At 40.4% G+C, this 24,946-nt stretch overlaps 1 protein-coding gene across 1 annotated transcript in view; it reads left to right on the top strand.

Annotated features, from left to right (window-relative positions):
- LOC111598861 (teneurin-a) overlaps nucleotides 1-24,946 on the top strand; it is a 168,811-nt gene that overhangs the window by 110,613 nt on the left and 33,252 nt on the right. The window contains exons 6-10 of the mRNA XM_023314305.2: nucleotides 864-1,058; nucleotides 3,440-3,649; nucleotides 5,701-5,886; nucleotides 10,110-10,256; nucleotides 10,320-10,527. Coding sequence (XP_023170073.2) covers nucleotides 864-1,058; nucleotides 3,440-3,649; nucleotides 5,701-5,886; nucleotides 10,110-10,256; nucleotides 10,320-10,527 — 946 coding nt within the window. The remainder of the gene's footprint in view (nucleotides 1-863; nucleotides 1,059-3,439; nucleotides 3,650-5,700; nucleotides 5,887-10,109; nucleotides 10,257-10,319; nucleotides 10,528-24,946) is intronic.

Here is a 24,946-nt window from a genome sequence, read left to right as displayed (position 1 = left end):
TATCGATAAATGAATCGATAACAATTTTGAACAAAGCATTCCAAGTAATAAAAAGTTTCGATAAATCATTGACTGGCAGTTGATATCTATAACATTCTGTAAGTGTAGATCAGCTTATACAATTATGTATGCTATCGATAAATATTTCAATACGTTGATATCGATAATTTCGTGCGTTTGAGGAGAGTTGGCAACGATAACTTCATAAAAGATATACATTTCTGCTGACATCTTTCAGTGCATATATAAATTTGATATATTATCCATATATGTTATCGATAACACTTTTTATACATCTCCTTTAATGAAAACAACTTGCAACAAACTAACGAACAGCTGTTAAACTGTTAGATGTTTATTGTAACTCGTCAGCTTCAGAGTTAAAATCGAAATTTAAATGTGTTATCGATAAACGATAGTTCTCATTACAAACTTTTCTCAAACATACTGATTTTGACTGTTTGCCATGAATTGACAAATCAAAATGTAATATCCAATACATTAGAACGATAAATCGTTATTCGATAAATCGATAACACGCGTTAAACGTAACACAATTTACAGCTCTTATTTTTATAGCTCCGCAGTCTTTGCCTTTTTAATATCAAATTAAAATTACAATTGAATTTTGTTGGCTTTTCCCGACCTTTAACCGTTTTCGTTCTTATTGCTTTTGCTCCACTGTGCCGTAAAGTATTTTTATTATTTATTTACAGTGCGCTCTGCGTCCTTTTTTCTTTGCCTTGTCTGACACTTTTCAATACCAATTTTCGTTTTACTTCAGTTCGTCTGTCTCTCACTCTCTCTCCCTCTCTCTCTTTATCTATCCCTCTTTAATATTTGGTCGACTTGACTCTTTGCAGGCGTTTGTCCAGTACTCTGCTCGGCACATGGGCACTATGGCGGCGGCGTCTGCCATTGCGAGGACGGCTGGAAGGGTGCCGAGTGCGACATACCCGTGGGCGAGTGCGAGGTGCCCAATTGCTCCAGCCACGGCCGCTGCATCGAGGGCGAGTGCCACTGCGAGCGCGGCTGGAAGGGACCCTACTGCGATCAACGTAAGTGTCAAGGCAAAAACAAAACAAAAACCCCGCCACTCTCTGTCTGTGTGTTAGAATGTCTATGCCTGTGTGTGTGTGTGTGTGTGTGTGTATCTGCTGCTGCTGACTTGGCATAAAAATGCTAAAATTATTTATTTGCCTTGTTTGCAATTTTCGGGAACTGTTTTCGGTCCCAGGCCTTTTGCCCAATGTTGACTTTGGGCTCCGATAAGGCACCAGCTACCACTATTTTCGGTACGGGCGAACGATGGGCGGGGCAGCGGCAGGGGCGTGTCCTGGTGACGCCAAAATATTTCAGTTATTATGCCGCCCCAACGTTTAGTTCGTGTCCGTGTGCCTTCTGCGTGTGTATGTGGATGTGTTTTATTTTTGGTGGTCTTTAAATTGCAGCAAGGGCAACTTTTGTGGGCCTCGGGGAGATGGGCGGCGGGTCAAAGGCCTCTGGCAGCGTCAATTAAAGCACTTGACTCTCACTTGGCTCTTTAACGCTCGCTTCAGCAGCTGCTGCCCCAACAACTGACAAAGTAACAGAAACGAGCAAAAAATTGGAAGTGCATAAAATATGCAGCACCCACACACACACACACAGACGCACCACAAACATGTGTACATGTATATACCACTGACTGGCTGAATGCCTGTACATGTGATTGCTTGTTGCCACTCCATGGTGTGCGTGTGTGTGAACTGGACCCTTGGCATACAAAACAAGCGAACAACAAACAGAACAAACAACAACAGCAACAACAACGACTACAAAGCAAACATAAGACGTATAGAATCGAATTTATATGTCGAAAGCATATTTCACATACAAAACGCTCAACAAGCCAAGACCTAGAAGTTCAAGAAGAACAAGAAAATGAAGAAGAAGAAGCAGAAGCAACAAGAAAAAAAGTGTGTAGAAAAAGCTAAGGCAGCAGCGGCAACAGAAGTGGGACACCAAGCCAAAGAAAAGAAGGTATTAGAAAAATTATAGAGTATCTCGCGCTGAGTTGAGAAGAACTTGAAGAGCTTGGCTGCAAAACTTAGTAGAATCTCTATATTATTAAACATATAGAAATTATACAGTTATACTAGAAGCAATTGGAAATCAATGAGATAATCATAATAATTTATCAAAATTTATATTTAGATTTAAGAGCAAAAAATATATATAAAAATATATTTTATATTATATATTTTATATTTTATATTTTATATTTTATATTTTATATTTTATATTTTATATTTTATATTTTATATTTTATATTTTATATTTTATATTTTATATTTTATATTTATCTTTTATTTTATATTTCTATTTTATATTTTATATTTTATATTTTATATTTTATATTTTATATTTTATCTTTTATATTTATATTTTTATCTTTTATATTTTATATTTCTCTTTTCTCTTTTATCTTTTCATCTTTTCTCTTTTCTCTTTTCTCTTTTTCTCTTTCTCTTTCTCTTTCTCTTTTTCTTTTCTCTTTCTCTTTTCTCTTTTCTCTTTTCTCTTTCTCTATTCTCTTTCTCTTTCCTTTTCTCTTTTTCTCTTTTCTCTTTTCTCTTTTCTCTTTGTCAGCTTTTCTTCTTTTATCTTTTCTCTTTTCTCTTTCTCTTTTATCTTTTCTCTTTTCTCTTTTAATCTTTTTCATCTTTTCTCTTTTCTCTTTTCTATTTATTATATTTGATACAAATCTAAATTCATCAACTAAAGTGAAGAGCTTCGAGTGAGGGCAGCAATAGCTTGAGGCAGGCAAAGTAAAGCGTAGAAGACGCTGACGACAGCAGAGGCAAAGGCAGAAAAATAGAGAGAGACAGTTAGAACAAGAAAAAGAGAGAGAGAGAGAGATAGAGGGAGAGAGTAAAACAAAATTGCAACAACTGTGCAAAATTACCAAGTTGAACTAAACTGGAATTTCATTTTAATGACCACTTTCGTACGTGTCCAACATACTAATCATGTCATGTGTGCTAGTGTGTGTGTGTGTGTGACCTGACCCCGAAATTGGTGTGTAGTAAGTGTCTGTGTGTGTGCGGGCGACTAACGGGCTAGCGGCATGTATTGCCAGCGGTTCGTGACGGGCTTTTGTTTTGCCAAGACTGTTACGAGGTAAACCCTCCCACACACGCACACACACACACGTATCCTGCTACACATTGGGTGTATCTGTGCACATATTGTATGCTACATTTTTTTTTATATATTTGTATATGTATATGTATATGTATATGTATATGTATTTGTATTTGTATTTGTATATGCTTTGCGACTAACAAAAACCCATTTTGTATTCTTCTCTCTTCCTCTTGGAAACGTCCCAACAACATCGAATCCGTTCCTCCGGCTGCTGCTCTGACATCGTGGCGTGCATTTTGGAATCGTGCAGATGATTGCCTCGATCCATTGTGCTCCGGCCATGGCACCTGCGTGGCCGGGCAATGCTATTGCAAGGCCGGCTGGCAGGGCGAGGACTGCGGCACCATTGATCAGCAGGTGTATCAATGCCTGCCCGGCTGCTCCGAGCACGGCACCTACGACCTGGAGACGGGACAATGCGTCTGCGAGCGCCACTGGACGGGACCAGATTGTTCGCAAGGTGAGTGCAGCATATGAAGAACGCCCGGCGACCCAGACCCATCCATACACACCTCATACAAATAACCGGAATAACAATTGCACTCTGTGTTTCGCTCAGTGCATGTGTGTGCCTGTGTGTGTGTATGTTATTTGTATATTGTTTGCGGGTGTTACGTGTGTGTGCTATTTGTTGTTTTTCCCTTTTTTTCATTGTTTTGTTTTGCTTGTTGTTTTCCGGTGTCGTTCCGAACAACAAGCTGCTTACAAATGATTCTTCAGTTCGAGCATTGAATTCAAATGAGAACTGAGAAGTGTTTGAAGCTGGGCGTGGCGCATTTAACATGTGTGATAAGCTTAGTCGAGATTTCACTTTAATTTTCATAGTTTTTCCAAAAAGGAAATGGCGAAACTATAAATGCGTGCTATAAAAAATTAAACTTGACTTGATTTAGATCTCATAGATACTCAAAGCTGCTAAAAACTAAGCCTAAATATCTATGTCGAAAGCTTGCCTATCGAAGCTCGAAATATTTGAATAAAATCAGAGTAAAATCATGTAAATTTGCAGCTGGGCTCTTAGCTAAGCTTTAAAGCTTCAACAAAGGCTAGAAGCAGAGGGGTTTAACCTGCTAATTAATACTTGTCCATAGTTTGGCTTGAGCTGGCAATCAACCGCAGCTTTCAAGTAACTCGCAATAAAAGCCAAAAGCACTAGGACATAACTTGTTAACCAATACTCGCCCATAGAGAATATATATATATATATATATGTATATATTTATATATACATGTATATATAAAACATTTATTAGAATCTCTGTGATCATATCATGTAGTACTAAAACCGTATAAGGGCATACCTTTGAGCTGGCAGCTCAATGAAATGCGCCGTTCCAAGTGCTCAGGGCTTATGCTGCATGGCTGTAAAGCAAGTTGGCCAAAACGAACAATGGCAATGTGGGTGGCTCGATGTGAGTCATAAAAGCAGATGGCAACTAATGCAGTTATTATATGGGGCCAGGGCGGCGGCATGATGAAGCATTGCGTATGCTTACACATAATGATGGTTTATCGCATGGACCGAATCCAAATTAGATGATGGCCATAAAGCCGAGCCTTCAATTAGGACTACGCCCATACCCCGCCAACCCCCCCCCCCCCTCCCACCAGAAAAAAGCCAAAAAAATAAAACCAACAGGCCAAAAAGTCAGCCGACAACAACAAATTTACCGATTACTACAGCAACAAGAACGAAGCGCTGAACGCCCCGGGTCCATAATCATTTCGAAGGATGGTGGCCCAATAAAACATGCAGCTTACGATGTAACCACTCGCAAACTGAAGTTGGACACGGCGACAAAGAGCAGAGAGGCGCCAAGAGTAGGGTCCAGGAGACGAGTGGAGCGGGTAGGCTGTCTGCTGGGCAGGGCATGGTGCAAAAGGGCAAAAGGACTCGCGTCTGTGGGCACGCACGCCTAATTTGCTTAACTTTTTAGCACCGACAGGCGGCAAACACGACCACGCCCAGTCAGGTGGCGCGTAGCCAGGGAGGGAGCAGTGGGCGTAATGAAGCAGAGCTTCATAAAAATTCATTATTTATTTAATACGCAGGTTCGCCTGGGCAAATAAAATAAATTTACGCCTGCGACGCTGGCAAAGAACAAAAGTCAACGTCGCCCAGTTGGGCTGGGGGCATTGTGTGGTGGTGTGGTGCGGTGGTGGGGTGCCCGCTTGTTGCCACGTAAATGTTACATTTATAATGTTGTTTTTATGGTTCACTCGCTGGGGCCACATTTTACAGCCATAAGCCACGGGCAGCGAGTGCCAAGTGCGAAGTGTAACGAGTAGAAATATCTCGTTGCCATGGGCGGGGGTGTGTGTGCGTGGGGTAGGGGGTAGGGGGGAGGTCACGTTGTGCAGCACTTTAATGAATTTAAATGCACATATGTACAAATATTATAACCAGACTTGGACTTGGACTTGGACCCTTGCCATTTCATTTCATTTCATTTCATTTCATTTATATATTGAATTTACTTAACAACTTCTCTCTCTTTTCCTCCTCTACAGCTGTTTGCAGCTTGGACTGCGGCCGCAATGGCGTTTGCGAGTCGGGCAAATGTCGCTGTAACATCGGCTGGACGGGCAATCTATGCGATCAGCTGCCCTGCGATGCCCGCTGCTCGGAGCATGGACAATGCAAGAACGGCACCTGCGTCTGCTCCCAGGGCTGGAACGGAAGACACTGCACGCTGCGTAAGTATTGAAACAATTGAGCTAAGATAAGATGATCTTGTGACGGTCAAAGGACCAACAGCTAGCTCAGTGCATGCCTGAACAACTGCAGTCAGCTGATGGAGACTTGAACTCTGTCTGGCCAGGAACAGGCTCGACGTGCAGCTAAATGAATTATTTATGTGCGGCTTGTCTTACAGCGCTCTCGGCTGTAGCATTTGAAAACCGAGCTCGCTTGTAGCACTGGCCATGTCTTCATGTTGCATTGCGGTCAGCTGCTGGACAGTTGAGCTGTTTGGGCAAAACCGCTGGAACTTCCAGGCTCTGGCTTGACCTCAACGGCAATTGCAGCTGCAGCTGTTGACCATTTACAACGAATGCTCAATCGATTAGCGATGCGCCAATACGAAACAAAAACGCGTAGCAACCGCAGCTGACATTTCCACATTTCACATTGAGTTCGCAGCAGCAGCAGCAGCAACAATTTTGTCGCGTTCTGTCGCAATAGCGCCAAGCCAACCAAAAACATTGCGACATTACAGTTACGCTATCTGTGTGCGACAAGTCCTGCTCTCCCTCTCTCCCTCTCTCTCTCCCTCTCTTTGCTGATATTGGCTGCAAGTCAGAGCTGTGGCTGTTGCTGTTGCTTTTGCTGTTGTTGCTCTTGCTTTTTATCAATATTTTTTGCACTTGCGCCAAAGTATTTTGTACATGTTTACGCCATTTGGCCGAGAGAACTGTAAAAGTGTGCCCCTCCTGCCCCCAGCACTGCTGTGTGTGTGTGTGTGTGTGCTGAAGGGGCGTGACAGCTGCCTTAACGCTCTGCACTTGACAGTTTTGCCATCCTGATTTAACCAAGCAGCTGAACAACTTTTGCGCCGTTTTTCATTCCTTTTGGGTTTATTTTGGCAACTGTCAATTAAAGTGGCCAACAGTCCCGCATTGGGTGGCTCGCTGGTTGCAGTGCAGCATGATAAGTAGCTATCGATTGACAGTGATTAAAACTTTAAAAACAAACAGTCATGTTACAAAAACATTTGCTGTGTGTAGAAACCAAGCTCTGTGTGTGTGTGTGTGTGGGAGCCCCTGGCGACGGCGACGGTGACGACGCGGTTCAGGCATGCATGTAATGGCATTACACATAGTTCTGTCTCAAAGGGGGCCATGTCTACGTATGTTGCCTGTCTATGGTTATCTCACTCGCACTATTACGCTCTCTCTCTCTCTCTCTCTCTCTCTCTCTGTCTGTCTGTATGTTTGTGTGTGTATTACATTTCGTTGACGTGTGCAAAACCAATAAAACTTCCGACGTCATTTCACTCAGGCCCAAGCAAAAGACACTTATCCCAGCCCCTTTGCCCCACACTCGGTCGGCCCCGTCCCTTCGCCCACTTCTGTCCATATACACCGCTGGCTGCTTGGAAGCCGCCATGTCGAACGCCATTCCCAATGGGAACTTCCTCTGACAACATACGGCCAAAAACGTTTTGAATCGATTCAAGTGTTGCAGCAGCGCTTCGCAGGGCGGCTGCGGCGCCAAAGGGGGGCATTTGGGGCATTTTTTAGTGGAGTGGTAGCTTAGACGTGCGAGTCACGCTTGCACAAGCACAAAGTGCCACCCAATATCCTGGCACACACACACACACACACACGTACGCTAACAAATACATGCATGTCTGCTTGTATTTTTAGAAAGTACTTAACGACTTTGCCGTCCGTCTCGCTCTGGCGCACTCTATCTGCCTCGCTCTAGCACTTCGCATACGCGACACACACACAATGCGGTAAAGTTTATTGAATTTGAGCAGAGATTTGTAACAAATTACACGACTGCAATCCCGAAATCTAGATACATTTTTATGTCTCTCCATCTGGAGGCCCCACAGCGCCCACACTCACTTGGGGACTTCGGCTACTAGGTGACATCTAATGTGGGCAAAGTTTCCAAATAGTCGTCGACATTTTATGCCGCACTTACGTTAAGTTATGTCGCATTTTCTCGCTATTTTTTTAGTTAAGCTTTTTTATTATTAAAAGTCGGCGCCGAGATTTTACTATCAGCCATGGAAAATTGTAAAAAATTTCGTATATAACTCATACTGTGGCGCGATATGTGATTAGAACTATAAAACTATGGCCGTAAAGGCAGCTGCCTGCTATAGTTTTATTAGCTGCTGAGAAGAGTTAAGATTGCATTTAGTTAAGTGCTCTAGATTTCTCTAGAGAGCTGAATTATAGTCGACGAACTTCCTACTTAAAAAACCATAATTCTGCCAACTTTCACGCTAAACATATGTCAAGCAGCCAAGTTATTTAAGTTTGTGCGGGTTTGCTTGGTGGAAAATTCTTTGACTTATATAAAATTACGCTCTGCTAACGTAAGACATGACGCATGCTTAGTTATAGCTCAATAGCTGCTAGAACAATTGAGTTACTTGAGGCTGTTAGGGTTTGCTCGATGGGAAATTCCTTTACTTATATGAAACTACGCTCTGCCAACCTAAGACATGGCGCATGCTAAGCTACAGCTCAGTAGATGCTAGAACAGTCGAGTTACTTGAGGTACGTTGAGTTTGGTTAGCTGAAAGTCCCAATAGATTCCTTAGTACTTGAAGCATCCTATGTTGCAGCTGGAACATATTGGCAGCTATCGAGTTACTTGAGGCTAATCTAAGTTTTGCTAATGGCATTTGCTTTGGCATTGCAGTGGATTTGCGTGTTTCGTGCTGGCTGAAACTATGCAACTTTTTGACAGATTTCTGCATGTGGTTAACTTAGCATAATACCAATACACACACACGCTCACACACAAACACACACGTACACACACTTGCCTGCGAGAATTCTCATGTAAATTGTTTGTGCAAAGGCAGCGTCAGCAGACATCGTTCAAATATTGGCAGCAACACTTGACGTTATTGCCAATATGTGTAGTGTACAAACACACATACGCACACACACAACTGGCTGCGTGTGTGTGTGTGTGTGTGCGAGTCGTAAACAGGAAGGCAGTTACGACAAGGAAGTCATTTTATGCGCCGCAAACTTTTTAACATACCGGAAGTTGAGTTAGCGTCGAGGTTACCCATTTTGCAAATGACACATGTCAAGTGACATTAACTTTGCGTCAAATGCTCAAATGCTGCCATGTCATTGTTGTTGTTGCTGCTGCTGCTGTCGTGGTACAAACAAATAAACCCCAATCCAAGCCAAGCCAAACAGGCCCATCAACGGTGGCATCTATCGTTACGTTTCGTTTGCTTTTTATGTTTACTGTTTTGTAGATTTCTCCACATTTCGTTTATGATGTTGTGTATGTGCGTGCGAAGGGCACTTTTGCCTTGTCCCCGGCTCCCGTTCCGCCCTGCTTATGCCTGTCCAAGTCTCAGCCCCAAAATCTCAAGCTCCAGCCCGAATGATATCCTTCACCCGCTTCACCCGCTCTCCACTCACGACGCACTTGAGCGCGCCTTGAAGAGCCAAACATTAACATTATTTTTATATTAATGCTCTTCACTCGCAGCACGTATGAAATAAAAAATAATCAACAACAAAATGTCAAGCACTCGCAGTACACAAACTACTCGCGTTGTTACTTTAAGCGCATCATTAAATTTTAATCGCTTCAATTCGCTGCAATTCGTACGCTTTTCACATTTACAACTCCAACGAGTTTACTCGTTACTTTGTGAAGCCTCGCTCCATTCGCTGACGTCTCTCGAGCGATTCAATGCTACGAATGGCGCAGGCTTAGCGCTCTTCAGCTGTTTTTAGAGCAGTTGAATTCTCTCGCTAGGTTGAATCTTTTGTATTTCTCGCTATCTTTTATTTGCTGCTCTTTCGCTTCTTTCTGTTGCTTACTAGTTGTTAGACGGCTGTCTCTCTCTTTCTCTCTCTTTCCTTTGCCTCTCTTTACACTCTGACATATTCGATGATAGACTTTTTGCCCGGTTTCTTTTTCTCTGCTCACTCAGCTCTCCCTCTCCTCCCTCTCTCCCTCTCTGCTTCTCCCTCGCCTTGCTCCCTACATTTTTCTCCTTTGATTTCTGTCTTTTTTCTGGCATTCTCGCTGTTACTTCTCTCTCTTTCCTTGTCACAACTCTGGCATACTCGCTGAGAGAGTTTTTCTCTGTTTCTCTCTCCCCTTTCTCTATTTGTTCTCTATTTGCTCTCATGCCTTTTCTCTCTATCTGTCTGACATACTCGCTGATATGCTAACCTCTCTTTCTCTCTCTCTCTTTAAGCTGGTTGCGAGAACGGCTGCTCACGTCATGGTCAGTGCACTCTGGAGAATGGTGAATATCGCTGCGATTGTATTGAAGGCTGGGCTGGCAGCGACTGCTCCATAGCCTTGGAAATGAACTGTAAGGACAACATTGACAACGATGGCGGTAAGTAGACTCAATTGAAGACATGCGAAACGAATGTGTGTGAGCAACTCTATCCCTGTGTAGATGGCATGACGGACTGCTCAGATAGCGAATGCTGCTCGCATCCAGCCTGCTCCGAGCACATTATGTGTCTCTCGTCCAATGATCCCGTCGAAGTGCTGCTGCGCAAGCAGCCGCCCTCGGTGACGGCGTCGTTCTATCAGCGCGTCAAGTTTCTGATCGAGGAGAATTCGGTTCAGTCATATGCCCATATGGATGAGTACAGCGAGAAGTAAGTACAATGCCAAAATCTATATTAGCTGTTATATCGGGGCCCTTTATATCCATATATGCTGTATTACTTCCTAGTGCGCAGTTTAGGTCAACAATATATCGAATGGATGAGGCTTATATATATTGAGCAATTGTTTAATAATTTTTACTTTACGTCTTATCGATTTATCGATTTATCGACTTTCTGATTTACATATTCAGTTACGATACTTGATTTGTTGTTCAGTTTCATTTCGTTATTATCGATTAGCAATTGTTGTTCCGTGACATTGGAATAAGATGAATAAAATGATAATGATGATGATAATGATGATGATGATGATGAAGTCGGATGTGTGTTAAGCGTATATAATACTATATACTCTATGCTCGTATACATAAATGTACCTGTAAATCATATTATATATAAACAACATCTATATATACATAAAGACCTGCATATATTTATATAATAACTGTACATTCATGTATGCACCACAGAGACGAGTTTCGGATCGTGAGATCCGTTTCCGATTTTCATTTAGCCATTATATATCGCTGCCTAATCTTACGTTTTGTGGTACTGCATCAACGAAGAGAAAAAGCTCAAATTTTCTATAATATTTTATCATTGTTTTTGTGTTTGTTTTTGTTTTCGTTCGAAAATCTTACATTTACATTGTGTATATACATATATGTGCGTATACATGTCGGTTGACATGTGTATATACATATATATCTATATATATTTATATAACTAGATATATATTTGATTTGTACTTTATGCTTTCACAAAAGTTGTTTAATCCTCTACAAATGAAAATTGTTATTGAAACTTGTTTACATATGTTTTCAAACTTTCAACTAAACACATTCAAAAGTAGTCTCAACAAATCGAAAAAAAAAAAATTAAGAAAAAAAATATATACCAAAAAAAAATACCAAAAAAATGCAAAAAAAAATTCAAAATACCCGCAATCACATTCCCACAATCCCTTACGCCTCTCTCCCCTCAATGAGTCTATCATTTATGCGTTGGACGTGCTACAAACAAACCTAAAAAAACAACAAGAAATAAGAAAAAAGAAAAAGAAGAAAAGAAAAAAGATATTTGATCATTTTCAAAAGAGAAAACAGAAAGAAAAAAAATGTTGAATTAACGTTTACGTTTTTTCGTCTCATTCTTCTTGTGCTTGAGTTCTATTATTTCCACCTTATGAGTTCCCTAAGTTGCTCTGGCCTTAACAAAAAAAAAAACCAAAATACCAAAAAATGCCGATTTGGAAAAGAAAATACCAAATGTCGCCTGGCGCGCCAAAATTTCTCCTAGTTTGAGCTTTTTCTTTTCTTGCCTGCCTCAAAAGAAGAAGAAGGTACTTCAAAAAAAAAAAAAAAAAAAAAAAAAACCAAAGCGCAAAATAAATTTTTGTAATTTTTTAAATTTAGTATTTCTTTAAACAGCTCATGAGTTACAATTTTTTACTTTCGAAGCTCTTGATTTTCCATTGTTTTTACGAAACTCTACGTTTTGTCTATTATAATACGAATGGTCCATCCAAAATAAAATAAAAAACTGTTTTTCAAGAAATCCAAAGCGAAAATAATGATAGCACTTCATTGAGTATGTGTGTTGTCTAGTGTTTTACCTCCTTGTGTTCGTCTAACCCCAAAAAAAAAAAAAACCAAAAAAAAAAATACTATATATGATGACAATGAAATATACTAAAAATACAAACGTTCGTTTTAAACAGTGCAACAATCATGATAACACACGATGAGTACGATGATTGTCTAGCGATATATACATATACAAGGCACACATATATATATATATATACATATATACATATATACATATATATATATATATATATCTATATATATGGTCGTGTGTGTATTTGATTTCCCAGGATATATTTAGGTGTTAACCCATACATAGAGAGAGAGCTGAACTAAACTTGGTCGTAACATAATATTACATATGTATATTTATATATATATATAAACTATGTATATATATATATATACTATATATTTACCAGTTTACATTGAGTTCTGTCTTTTGATCTCATTTGCACTTGGTTCTCCAGAGGTTTCGCCTCACAGTGAACTAGTTCTTTTGTTTCGATCATTTGTTAAGTAAATTGATTCTGTATAGAGTTGAGCTAACTTCTGCTCGCAGCGATGCGGGTGAGAAATTATGTTTAATTTGCTTGGGTTCGGTTCGTATCGTATTTAGTTTGCTCTACGTTCTTCTTTTTGTTTTTTTTTTTTTTTTTTTTTTTTGTATTTTTGTTGATGTTTCTGGAACTATATTCGATAAATGTATGCGAAATGCGAGAACCAAACAAGTTGCCACGGTCAAATAGTCGAAAGTGTACTTTTTTGTTGTTGTTTTTTATTTTTTGATATTGTGATTGTGACTCAAAAGACAACTGAAAGAAAATAACAATCAGATGGAATTTATTTATATTTAGTTATCAAACAAGGAAATTACAAAACATATATATATATATATATATATATATTTATATATATATTAAATCCAATTTGACTGTGTGTGTATCGATCGATTTATTCGTTTTTAATTTGGATTCTCATTTCTCGTAACTGTGTGTGTCTAAAGCGAATTGATTTTGTTGGTTTTCTTGAAAGTACTCCTTATGATTTGTAAGTAATATTAACATACGATATCTTAAGTTTCACATTTAACCAACTAACCATATACTAAAAATGAATATCAAAACGAATCGCTGAAATCAAACAATCAAACCCCCCCTCAAAAGAAGCCCAAAGATGCCCAAACGCTATCTCACGCATAGAAAGAGAAACGAAAAAATACCAGATGTTAAATACCAAATTAAGTGTGTTTTGTCAAATGTGTTTTATGCTTTAATTTTAACGTGTAACGTTTAATGTATTTATTATTTCGATTAAACAATTGCTTTAGTTCCAAGCTAAGCTAAAGTCTTCTAGGTATGTCTCCTACACATATATCGCTCAGCGATAAAAAAAATGAGTATATATCTTAGAAAAAATACAAAAAATATCTCAACTTTGATTCAATTCGTTAACGAAAAGCATTTTTGTCTTTTAATTTCTTTTTTATTGTCCTGTCAATTAATTGTGTACTGTCCTACTCTGTTGCTGTGGCTCGATACCTTCATGTTGTGTGCTAAAACCAAAAAAAAAAATCCAAATCAATCAAATCAAATTTCAACACAAAAACTTATTGCATTTGCCTTGCAATCAACCTAACTACAAAAAAAAAAAAAAAAAAAAAAAAAAAATTCAATTTAAAAAATACCAAAAATACTACGTTTCAACCTCGTGAACTTGTAGTCTCTTCTGGAGCTCGTTCACACCTTGGTAAGTCGAAAAAAAATACAAAACAAAAAAAAAACAAAAAATTTCAAACTTGCAAGGAAACACAGGCGTAAGAAAATACCAAAAAAAAATACTTATTGTCATTTTTTTTTGGCCTGAGTCTCGTAGACGCCAACAATTTTGGTTTCGTTATCCATCTTTAGTTTTACATTCAACGTCATCTAACTGCATCGAGTTTTTCAGTTCTCTTATTCCACATAAGCATCATGCATCTCAAAACCTTCCAATATACAAGAGTTTCTTTCAAAACATAGTATTTCTTCTGTTTGACTTTTCTTTTTGTTTTTTTTTTTTTTTTATGAAATCCAAAAAGTCTCGCTATACCTTCCTTATTAGAAGAAACGTTTTCACGCGCGCTTGAAAGTTACAGCAGAAAAAATGATTAAAAAATACTGTTTCAGTATTTTCTTATCTACATTTATGTCAACTGGAATTCCATAAATTTTTGACATTGATTTGTTGTCTAGTTTCTTTTGGAATTTTCTGCTGTGGCCTTTAATTCGAGACGCTCCGCTCCACATCCTGTGCTCAGCCCAATGCATTTCACCACGAATTTGCTGTTTGTTAATACTCATTTCTCACTCATCCTCAATGAACAGCATTTGACGCATTTCAAAGTACCCAAACAAGTTTACAATTCATTGATGTAAATATAATAAATCCCAAGCCAAATTAAATATGCCAGCAAAAAATATAATTAAAGCCAAAATCAAGGGAAAACATATCAGAAATATATATTTTTTTTATTTTATTTTCTTTTTTTTTTCCATTACTCACACGCATTTTATGCTCTTCAAAGGGATTCCATTAAAAGGCATATTTCCATATACACATTTTTTATCTTTATATATATATATTTATATATATACAGGGCCATATACAAAAAGTAAAAAAAAGAAACTGAAAATGAAAAAACGCAACTGCAAGAGAAAAATTATATTATGGATATAATCCAACTATATATTTGTATTTGTATTTGTATTTGTATTTGTATTCGTATTCGTATTTGTATGTGTTATGTGTACGTGTCTATGTGTATTTAGTTGGTTATTCACTTTGGTTACGCCCACAGCCCTAGCCCAGCCCGCCCCCTCTCTCACTCTCTCACACATTCTGTCTCTCTCTCTCTCTCATTTTATGATTAACAACTATTAACACGCATACTAACAGCTCCAAACAACAACGAAAACAACAACAACAACAGCAACAACAGATTCCAAAGATACATCACAAGCAATGTCATTCGATTATTATTTCGATTATTTGTGTTATCGATACATTATCAGTTTATATAGCATGAGCATACATTCGATCGTGTATTTGTTGAATTTATGGTTTATGAATCAGTCACTCGCTCGCAACACCAAAAAAAAAAAAAAAAAAACTATCCAACTATCTCTCTCTGCCTCTCTATCTCTCTCTCTCTCCCACTCTTTCGTGTCACTCGTTACCACAACAACAAAAAAGTTCACCATCAAACTAAGCGAATTTCTTTGCCATTCCACCAAATCCAATTGTTTTTACCGTTTGGTTCTTCATTTGGTTTTCGACTCATCTAGTTTGTTCTTTCGTTTTCGTTTTCGTTTTCGCTTATCGTTTTCTCACATATTGTGTCACTCCACCCACGCCACCCACTCCACCCACTTCAACCTCTCTATACAACTCTGAATTGATCTTTTTCTCTCTGTTTTTGTTTTCCTTCTCTCATATATGTTTTTCGTTTTGATCAAAGCTTTTTACTCGAATCTTTTCAAATATATCAAAACTCATCTAATATATATATATATTTTCCTATATATAGAGAGAGTAACGAAACATGTTTTGTTTGTCGCTTTTAACAACATTTTCTTTTTGTATCAAATAATGAAAGTACAATAACTGAAATTAGTCAGCTACAACAACAACAACAACAATAACAACAACCAAAAAATATATAAGTTAAATAGGTCTTCAGTATTATTGTAAAATGGCCAAAAGCAGCTACTTAAATATAGATATATATAATTCTATGTCTACATGTAACTGAACTGAAGAACAAACCCAAAAATCAAATAATATAAAGCAAATGAAATGAAAAAAAATACTATATATATCCTTATATGTTCCCCAACAAAACAAAAAAAAAAATATCAAACGAAATAAAATATCAAAAAAAAAAAAAAAAAAAAACAAACCCCAAAAATTCCTTCCCAACGTTATCCCAAGTGTCCTATTTGTCTGCGTCTAAGCCATTTGTTTATATGTTTTCCAAATACAACAAACAAAATATCACACACCCACACAAACACACACACCAATACACACACACACACTCACCTATCCATACACACATAACGCTCTATTAAAGCACATCCCAAAAGGATGTTTAACAAACAAAAAAAATGAAAAAAGAAAATGGAAAAAAAATGGAAAAAAAAACTAGATCAAGAACATTTTTTTACAACAATTCAGAATGCAAATTTTGTTCACGAACTATATTTTACTTATATTTTTTTTCTCTGTTCGGTTACTCAAATGTTCTCTAATTAAATGTTTTTATTTTTTTATTATTTTAATTTGTTTTTATGCATTTCGGTTTAATTACGTATAAAATGTGATATTTTCCACGGCTTCAAGGTAATTGATTGTCAGAAACGGGCTCGAAAATAGGTCAAATGACTTGTTTACTAGATTATAAATGCTTCGCTAATTGAGTTAAGTAATTAACTAATTGGCCAAAGGAAAAAAAGGAAAAATCTAATTAGATCAATTATTGAGACTCGGCGCAGCCGAAGTCGAAATACCCTGGCAGCTGCATACGATGTTTTACTTATCTTTTTTTTTTTTTTTTTTTTTTTTTTTTTTTCGTTTTTATTTCTTTATTTTGTTGCAGCTTATTGTCTTAGACTCTATAGCGCATTTAGCTCTAAACCTTAACTAATGGGAGGGCAGATATGCCAATTATTCTGCACTTGTAGCTACTATCTTAATTAGTTCTAATATTGTCTAGAGGATGCAATCTCTTCAGTCTTCGCCTATTGTTGTTTATAGCCAGGTTGCTTGCGAGATGGTTAGGATGCGCTGCAAGTCTGTCCGCGTATCTTGAACTGTGTCGCCCAATGAGTTCAGCAACTGTGGGAATTGCTAAATCCCTATGTAAGACTGAGTTTCTTACAAACCAGCTGGCTCCAGTCCATCTGCGTAGTGCTTTATTCTGCAGGGTCTGAATTTTGTTCCTTGTAGTCTTCGCCGAGGAGCCCCATAGAGAGATACCATATACGAAGGTTGGGACAACTATTGCCTTGTAGATGGCGGCCTTGCTGCTGTAAGACAACTTGCTTGAAGCTCTCAGCATCCAGTCGAGGGTTTTTAGCTTGCTTTTGCATTTTGAGGTTACTTGACTTATGTGCGCTTTAAAAGTCAGCCTTCTGTCAAGAGTGATACCAAGGTACTTTACTTTTGAGGCTTTGGGAATAGTGGGCCCCAATGCAACGCTTGGGCAATCTCCTCTTCTAGTGGCGAAGGTAGTATGTACAGACTTTTGTGCATTAATGGTGATACACCACCGTTTTGCCCAGCGTCCGAAAGAGTCCAGATATTTTTGTAGTGAGTCTGAAGCTTCTTGCGCAGATACGTGACGTGATAAGATGGCGGTGTCATCTGCATAGGTCGCTATGAGTACTGCATCTGTACTTCCTATATTTGGCTCGGGAGTTGGCATATCTCCTGTGAATAAAGTATAAAGTGTTGGGCCTAGAACACTACCCTGTGGTACTCCAGCCATAATTGGTCTAGTCAAGGATACTGTTTGCCCCCTTGACACTTGGAAGGTTCTTCCAATAAGGTATGAGGATAGCAACGCGAAAAATGGGGCTGGAAGGGTGGTCCTCACTTTCTGCAGCAGTCCCAGGTGCCAAACTCGATCAAACGCCTGTTTGATGTCTAAAAAGACGGCAGAGCAGTACATCTTTTCTTCAAAGGCTCCAAGGATATGGTGCACAACTCTGTGAACCTGTTCCGGTGTTCCATGCTGTCTCCTGAAGCCAAACTGATGGTTTGGAATGGCCTCCTGGCGTCCCAGATGTGTCAGTACTCGTTCCAGAAATATTCTTTCGAATATTTTGGAGAGTACTGGCAACAGGCTAATTGGTCTGTACGACTCAATTTCTCCCACGGGTTTGCCAGGCTTAGGAATCATCACAATCACGGCGCGCTTCCAGCAGGCTGGAAAGTGCCGGATGCGGAGCATGGCGTTGTACACCATAGTTATGTAGTCTATGGTGGAGTCAGGCAGTGCTCTAAGGACTCTGCCGTTTATTAGATCATATCCAGGGGATTTTTTTGCCTTCACTCTTCTGATGTGTTCAAGAACCTCTTCTTTTGTACATCCAGTTATCTGGTCTTCAGCTGGGAGGGGCGAGAGAACGATGTCTTCTGTTGCTTCGATTTCTGAGGCCTCTGCGGTAATCACCGGCGTGAATTGGTCTTGAAGGTGGTTTGCAAAAGCCTCAGCTTGAGCTTCGTCTCCAATGTGCCAGGAACCAGAAATGCTCCGAATGGGATGACGTCGTATTGGCTGCCGTTTGAGCTTTCTTGTAAATTTCCATAATTGAAACTCTGCGTCAGTGGGCGATTCAGCTCGTACCAGCGCATCGCTGATACACCTCTTTTGAAGCAGGGCGAGAGCAGCTTTAAGATGCCTCGTGGCTTCGTTGTACATGGATTTGGCATCAGGCGTGCGTAATCTTAACCAGCGTCTCCTGGCCCATCTTTTGTGTATTAGTAGGTGTTGGGCCTCCAAGGTGAGGGGGATGTTGTACGGAGACTGTTGTCTTGTTTGGCAAGATGGTGGGGCGGCTTGGTGCGCAGCTTTGACTATTTCTTCCTGCAGTTTGTTTGCTGCGTAGTCCACGTCTTCAGGAGTGTTAAGTTCCATTTCTATGTGCAAAGAGTAATGGAGCTCGCGCCTAAAGACTCCTAAATCTGATCCTGCTGGCAGTAGTTGTTTCCTAATGGGCAAGGGCTGTGGCTGCGCGTGGATTGTGACTATTAGTGGCAGGTGGTCAGAGGATAGGTCCAAGGATTCTTCAATGGTCAATTGCCGGTCACAGATGCCTTTGTAGACAGCGAAGTCGATTGCCGAGGGCCTGTGTCCATTAATTGGGTAACGGGTGGGGGCTCCAGTCGCCAATATGCTGAATTGTAAGTTTTGAATCGCCTCAAATATGACTTCTCCGCGACGATTCGCACTATTGCTTCCCCAAAATGGGTGCCATCCATTCCAGTCGCCGCCGATGAGGGTCTTATTCAACCTTTGGCCTAGAACCTGTTCCATGTGATGATCACACAGACCAGTGTTTGGCGGAAGATAAATTGACGCAACTTCGATCGCTCCAATAGACGTAGGCAGGGTGATGGCTGAGACCTGCATTGTTGCGTTGCAAATTGGCAGTAAAGGTGTATGCGGTATTGTTGCTCGTATGAGGATTGAGGATCCACCAAAGCAGTTTGCTCCTTCACCATGAGCCTGATAGTGTTCGTATCCGAAAATTTGTGTAGTGGGGCACTCATGAGTTTCTGTTATTAACATTATATCTATGTTTTCTTGTGAGAGAAACGCAGCCAGTTCCTGAGTCTTGTTTCTCAGGCCATTGGCGTTCCAGATACCCACACGTAAAGCCATTATTTGTAGGCAAGCTTGGTTATGATGGCCATTAAACTGTTTAGCATGGTTGCTTGTTGGGATTGTACTTCTCGCATCGCTTTGAGCTCGGCATTAATTGCGTCAAACTGACGTTGTTGTTGCTGAAGCATTTCAGTGAACAAAGTGTCACTTGTGGTATTCTTATTTGACGGTCCACCTCTAGCGGCCTGTGCGTAAGAAACACCACTAATAGGCGTTGCAAAGCTCGTGGCTTGGGTAATGCTCCGGGGCCTTGTAATTTCGGAAGCAGTACTCGGACCCGTAGACGGTGTTTGTGTGGGACTCCTTTTTTGTGCTGGGGATTGCAATTTGCGCAACCGCTTGTATACTTGGCAGCCCTTATAGTTGGCTGGGTGCTGTAACTCACAGTGCACACAAGTTGGTGCCTGGTCCTTTTCGCGGGTGCAGTCTTTGGATGCGTGTTTCCCGGCGCAACGCACACATCTGGGAGCTTTGTGGCAGTAGCGTTGTGTGTGTCCAAATTCTTGACAGCGATGGCATTGTGTCAGGTCGTTGTATCTTCTTGGCAGTTCCACTGTGCAGCGTTGCCTGCAGACAACTCGAATGTCCAAAATTTCTTTGTTGTTGGGGGCCTGAGCCACGTCAACAAAAAATATATTTAGCGGTGTTTTGTCCATACGGCTCAGTGGGTTGTGCACATTTGTAATTGTGTGGCCTTTGGTTTCCAATTCCTTTTTAATTAGTGTTGTATCAGTGCTGGAGTGAAGCCCTTTGAACACGACTCTATATGGTTTGTCCTCCTTAAGCTGGTAGCAGTGGAACTCCAATTCCAGCTTAGTAAAGTGGTCTATAACTCTGCGATAGTCCTCACTGCATTGGGTTAATACACCTATGTTATTCTTCTTTGGCTTAATTACGTATGATTTAGCATCAATTACTTTATCTATTATCTGTTGAAGTAGGGCCACAGACTTGATGTTTGGACACCATATGGGGGGCGGACGAGGTTTCGGAGTAGTTTGCTGGTCGGTCAATACTGGGGCTTCTGGAGCTACAGGTGATTCGCTGTAGTCTTCATCTTCTTCTACGAGCAGTGAAAATCGATTTTCTGATATTAATGCTGCATTGCTGGTGCTTGGTTCGTCGAAGATGAGCCTTTTCTTGATGGTTTTTGGTGAATTTGGCTGTTTACGTTTCGTGTTTTTGTTGTTAGTGATGCCTTGCACGGAGGCGATATCTATTTTTGAGTTTATTGGCATGATGGAGGCTTGCCTATTTGCCATCACAACGTTAAGCTGGGCTTGCATTTCTGCATTTACCTTTACAGCTGTAGCGAGGTTATTGACATTAGATGTCATCGCGGATTGTGCTTTTGAGTGCAGGCGCACTCGCGCCAAGCGACGAAATTTCGTAAATTGCAATTAAAGCAATTGAGTTACGCGGAAGCAAGCGATAAGAAAACGCTGCGTGTGCGGTTTTTGTTGCTGTTGCGTTGAAGAATGCACCGCAAAGTTCTATTTTTAGAACTCTGCAGCAGTAGAGCTTAAGCGAAGGCTGTTCGAATTCACGTCTTTACAGGTCGAACGACTGATCGCGATTGTTACTTATCTTTAATCTGAAATTGCAAATGTATTGAAAAAGCAAGTGAAAAGCAAAGTGTTGCAGTTGGCCATGATCGACTGCATGATACTCGTGCTGTGTTCAACAACAGTGAAACTTAATTCGAAAAGTTATGTTCTATAATTTGCAAGACTCGGTCTTGGTTTGGAGGCGTTTATATATAAAAATGTATTACCATTTGGTTATAATACAATTTGTAACTGCTTAATTCAAATTAGATTTCCTAGGGGTGCAAGACAGTTCTGTGATTAATATGAGATATATGTGCTATACATGTTTTTGATACTTGTTTTTATAGTAAAGATCTCTTAATACACCATTTAACCAGTCTGAGATTTGCAAGAAGATCAGTAAGTGAGTTCTGTAGAGGAACAGATATTATATATACATGAACTATATATGAATGCTAATACTTCTGTAATCAAAGAGAAAAACTCTCGATATAAACACCTGCTACAGCACAGATCTTCAATATACACCAAATTAGTCAGTCTAAGATTTGAATGGAGGATTTCAGAAGACAGTGAACATGCATCTGCTGGGTTTGACTCTATTATATATACTTACTAAACATATACTAATATGCACACTGTATTAGTTTTTAGCATAAGTTCTGATGGCATATTTATTTATTGCAGCCCGAGTTAATGTGGCCCCTGTGTGGGGGTGCTCGAAATCCCTTTATAGTGCTTATATTCCGACATATATATATAAATATATTTATCTATCTTTAGCGCTTAGCTTGGGTTTTGGCTGGGGTTTGGTGGCTGAGACCTGCCTGACAGCATATAACCATAATCGCTGGCGACTCTTGCTAACTTCGGCCAGTCAACTCCTGCTCGAGCTTCAGCATCAGCTACAGCAGACACCGCAACGCAATTATAAGGTAGTCCGAGGAGTATTTGGAGTGTCAGACGTGGTGAATGCCATGGAAACTGGGTGACATTGTTATTGTGATTGTTGTTTTTGTTGCCATTGCCGTTGCTGTTGCTCCGATGATAAAACGAAAGCCAAGCAAATGCGATACGGGCTTCTGTCTTGACTAGAACTGTGACTGGGCCAAGAAGAGGCAGCAGCCAGCCAGCCGTATGGAGAGGGGTTTGGGGCCAGATGCCCCACGAGTGTCGCCTTTTCAACGTCTTTGGGGCGCGGGTTTTGGCTTTTGTCTGCCTTTTTACCTCGTTGCCTTTATGCTGCTCAAGTGCCAGCGCTTTTGCTCAAAAAACGGGGGCTATGGACGGTGGGCGGTGGGCGGTGGGCGTTGGGCGATGTACTGGGGTGGGGCTGAGTATCAGGGAACAATGGCCATGGCGGCACATTGAAAACTTTTTGCTACTTGCAACGGGGCAAATGCAAAAATTGTTAACAATAGAAAATAATACAACGAAGCAGCAGACGCAAAGGAAAGAAAAAAGTGAGCACAGGCAGAGGCGGAGTGCCATACAACAATAACAACAACAAGGAGAGCAGCAGCAGCAACAACAACAATATAAAGCTGACTAAAAATTAAACAATAAACAATGGCGGGGCGACTATAGATTACTTCCTGTTTTGGCTTCCATTTTGGGTTGACTTCAACTTCTGCTTCTTCCTGACAACGAATGGGGCTGCCAGAGCTATACAGAGAGTTGGCGAAGGGGGCCTGTCATGAATGTGGCGTCTGCCTTGGCCCTTTGTTGGATTTGCTGTTGAAAGTTGCTGAAGAAAGCCATAAGGAAGCGCCGGCAGCAACAACTCTAGTCCTGGCAAACGGCGCCCCATTTCCTTGAGTCTGCAGCGCCTTCTCTGCCTCTACACACACACTGAGAGAGATTCCCTGTGGCACCCGTTTTGCATTAGGTGTGGTTAGTTTACCCGCTAAGTGGTTTTTGCCAACCAGCTAATGTAAGTCTTTCTCTGATTCTCATATTTGTCTACTCTTTCGCCCCTGCTCGCCCTCTCGCTAGCGCGCGGGTCGTGTCCTTGGCAGTCAGGATTTGCAGTGCTGAGCTTTCAGCCCTTGTCCTTTGTTTTAGACTTAAACTGATTAACCGGCGTCCGTCTCATCATCAGCAAGTGGCCAGACCCTGAGGCCAAAATGATGACAGTCGCTGCGCCAGAGCAAAGAAAGCTGAGCACAAAATGCAGTCAACAGCAGACGTCGGACTAAAGTTTTTCATGCTTTGAATAGCTCAAACTCTACAGCTAAACTCTTAAGAACTTAAGAACTACTCGAAATTCGCTAAAAACCTTGAATAACCAGATGAGAGCCATTGAATACTGTTTATACACGAATGAGAGCAAGAGAGACAATGTGGGCGAGTGAGCGAATCTTATAAATAGGAAATAAATATTTGGGAATACATTGTACAGAGAGGGAGGGAGAGAGAGTTGGCAGAGTAGCATGAAAAGAAGTAAGAAAGAGAAAAAAAAGGAAGTAATTGATTGTAAGATAAATAGAGTAAGAAAACGAAGATAGATCGATATGAGACGGGTAGTCAGAAGCTGAACACAGAAATAGCGTGAGAGAGAGAAAGAGAAAGTCTTTGATGACTGCCTTTCTCTCTCTTTCCATCTCTCTTTCATTTCTCTTGTTCCCCTTTTCTTTCTTTGCTCTCTAATTTCTCCCGCTATCTTTCTATTTGTCTCCCTCTATTACACTCTCCTCCTTCTCTCTCTCTCTTTCTCTATCGCTCTCTCTTTCCCTCTGTCTTTCTCTCTCTTTCTTTCTCTATTGCTATCGCTATCTCTTGCCTTCTCTCTATCTCTCTCTCTCCATCTTTCTCTCTCTCTGTCTTTTGCTCTCATGCTCTTCTCTATATCTTTTACGTTTTCTCTTTGCTTACCTCTTTCTCTCCGTCGTCCACCTGCTCTCTTTTTCTCTGGCATATATTTTGTCTATTGAGTCCCTTGTCTCTCCCTCTCCCTCTCTTTTTCTTACCATTTCAATCTGTTCGATTCAATCACCTCACACTCTTCGTGCAGCTCCAGCTCTATGTTTCATTGCCACTACGTTCCCGCTCGTTCAAATTAATGCAGACCTCCAGAACACCTTTCTCTCCATACACGTAACATGTCTGGTATATATATATCCATAGTCACATATATATTGGGTTGCACGTATTGTAAATAAATTAAAAACTTGCCATTCCGAATGTTTTCATAGTCGTTGTCGCGTTTCCATTGTTGTTATCAATGTGGCCACATTCCCTGCAAATTTCTTCTCTGTTACAGCGCCTTTCTCTTCCTCGCTCTCTCCCTCTCCTTCTGTCTCGCTCTCTCTCTCTCTCTCTTTGTTGTTGTTAATGTCAGGAATCGTCGCTGCCAGTGTGAAGAAAAAAGCACAAAAATTACAGCGTACAAGTTGAACATAAACCAAAATTAATACCCGTATAACTTACACACACACACTCGCACACACACACACACACACACACTGCAAGTGAGACAGAGACAGTCTGCAGACAGTTGCCTGTAAAAACGCAAAAGCTGAGGTTAGGGCAAGCGACCGAGCGCGCTCCGAGCCTTAAATAGCCAGCCGCCGGCTAGGCCAGGGGCGCAGCGGGACACATTGGCGCCCAATAGCAATGGTAAAAATGAAAAGAGAGAGAAAGAAAGAGGGAGAGAGAGAGAGCAGCAAAAAATAGCGATAAACTGAATGAGAATCTAACGGCGGCAAGCCGACATCGAGACACACTTGCTAAAAAACTATACCATAAGATCTATGCGATCGTACCTGAATTTCCTGAGGGATGCTTCAAAGCATAAGAAAAGCTTGATGAAATGCTTGCTAAAAAGCAGATAATGA

The sequence above is a fragment of the Drosophila hydei genome, unplaced genomic scaffold (genome assembly GCF_003285905.1).
Source record: "Drosophila hydei strain 15085-1641.00,03,60 unplaced genomic scaffold, DhydRS2 tig00000215-arrow-arrow-pilon, whole genome shotgun sequence".
In the NCBI taxonomy this organism is placed as follows: domain Eukaryota; kingdom Metazoa; phylum Arthropoda; class Insecta; order Diptera; family Drosophilidae; genus Drosophila; species Drosophila hydei.
The sequence above is the reverse complement of the archived record's forward strand: the minus strand, read 5'-3'. Positions and strand labels throughout refer to the sequence as shown.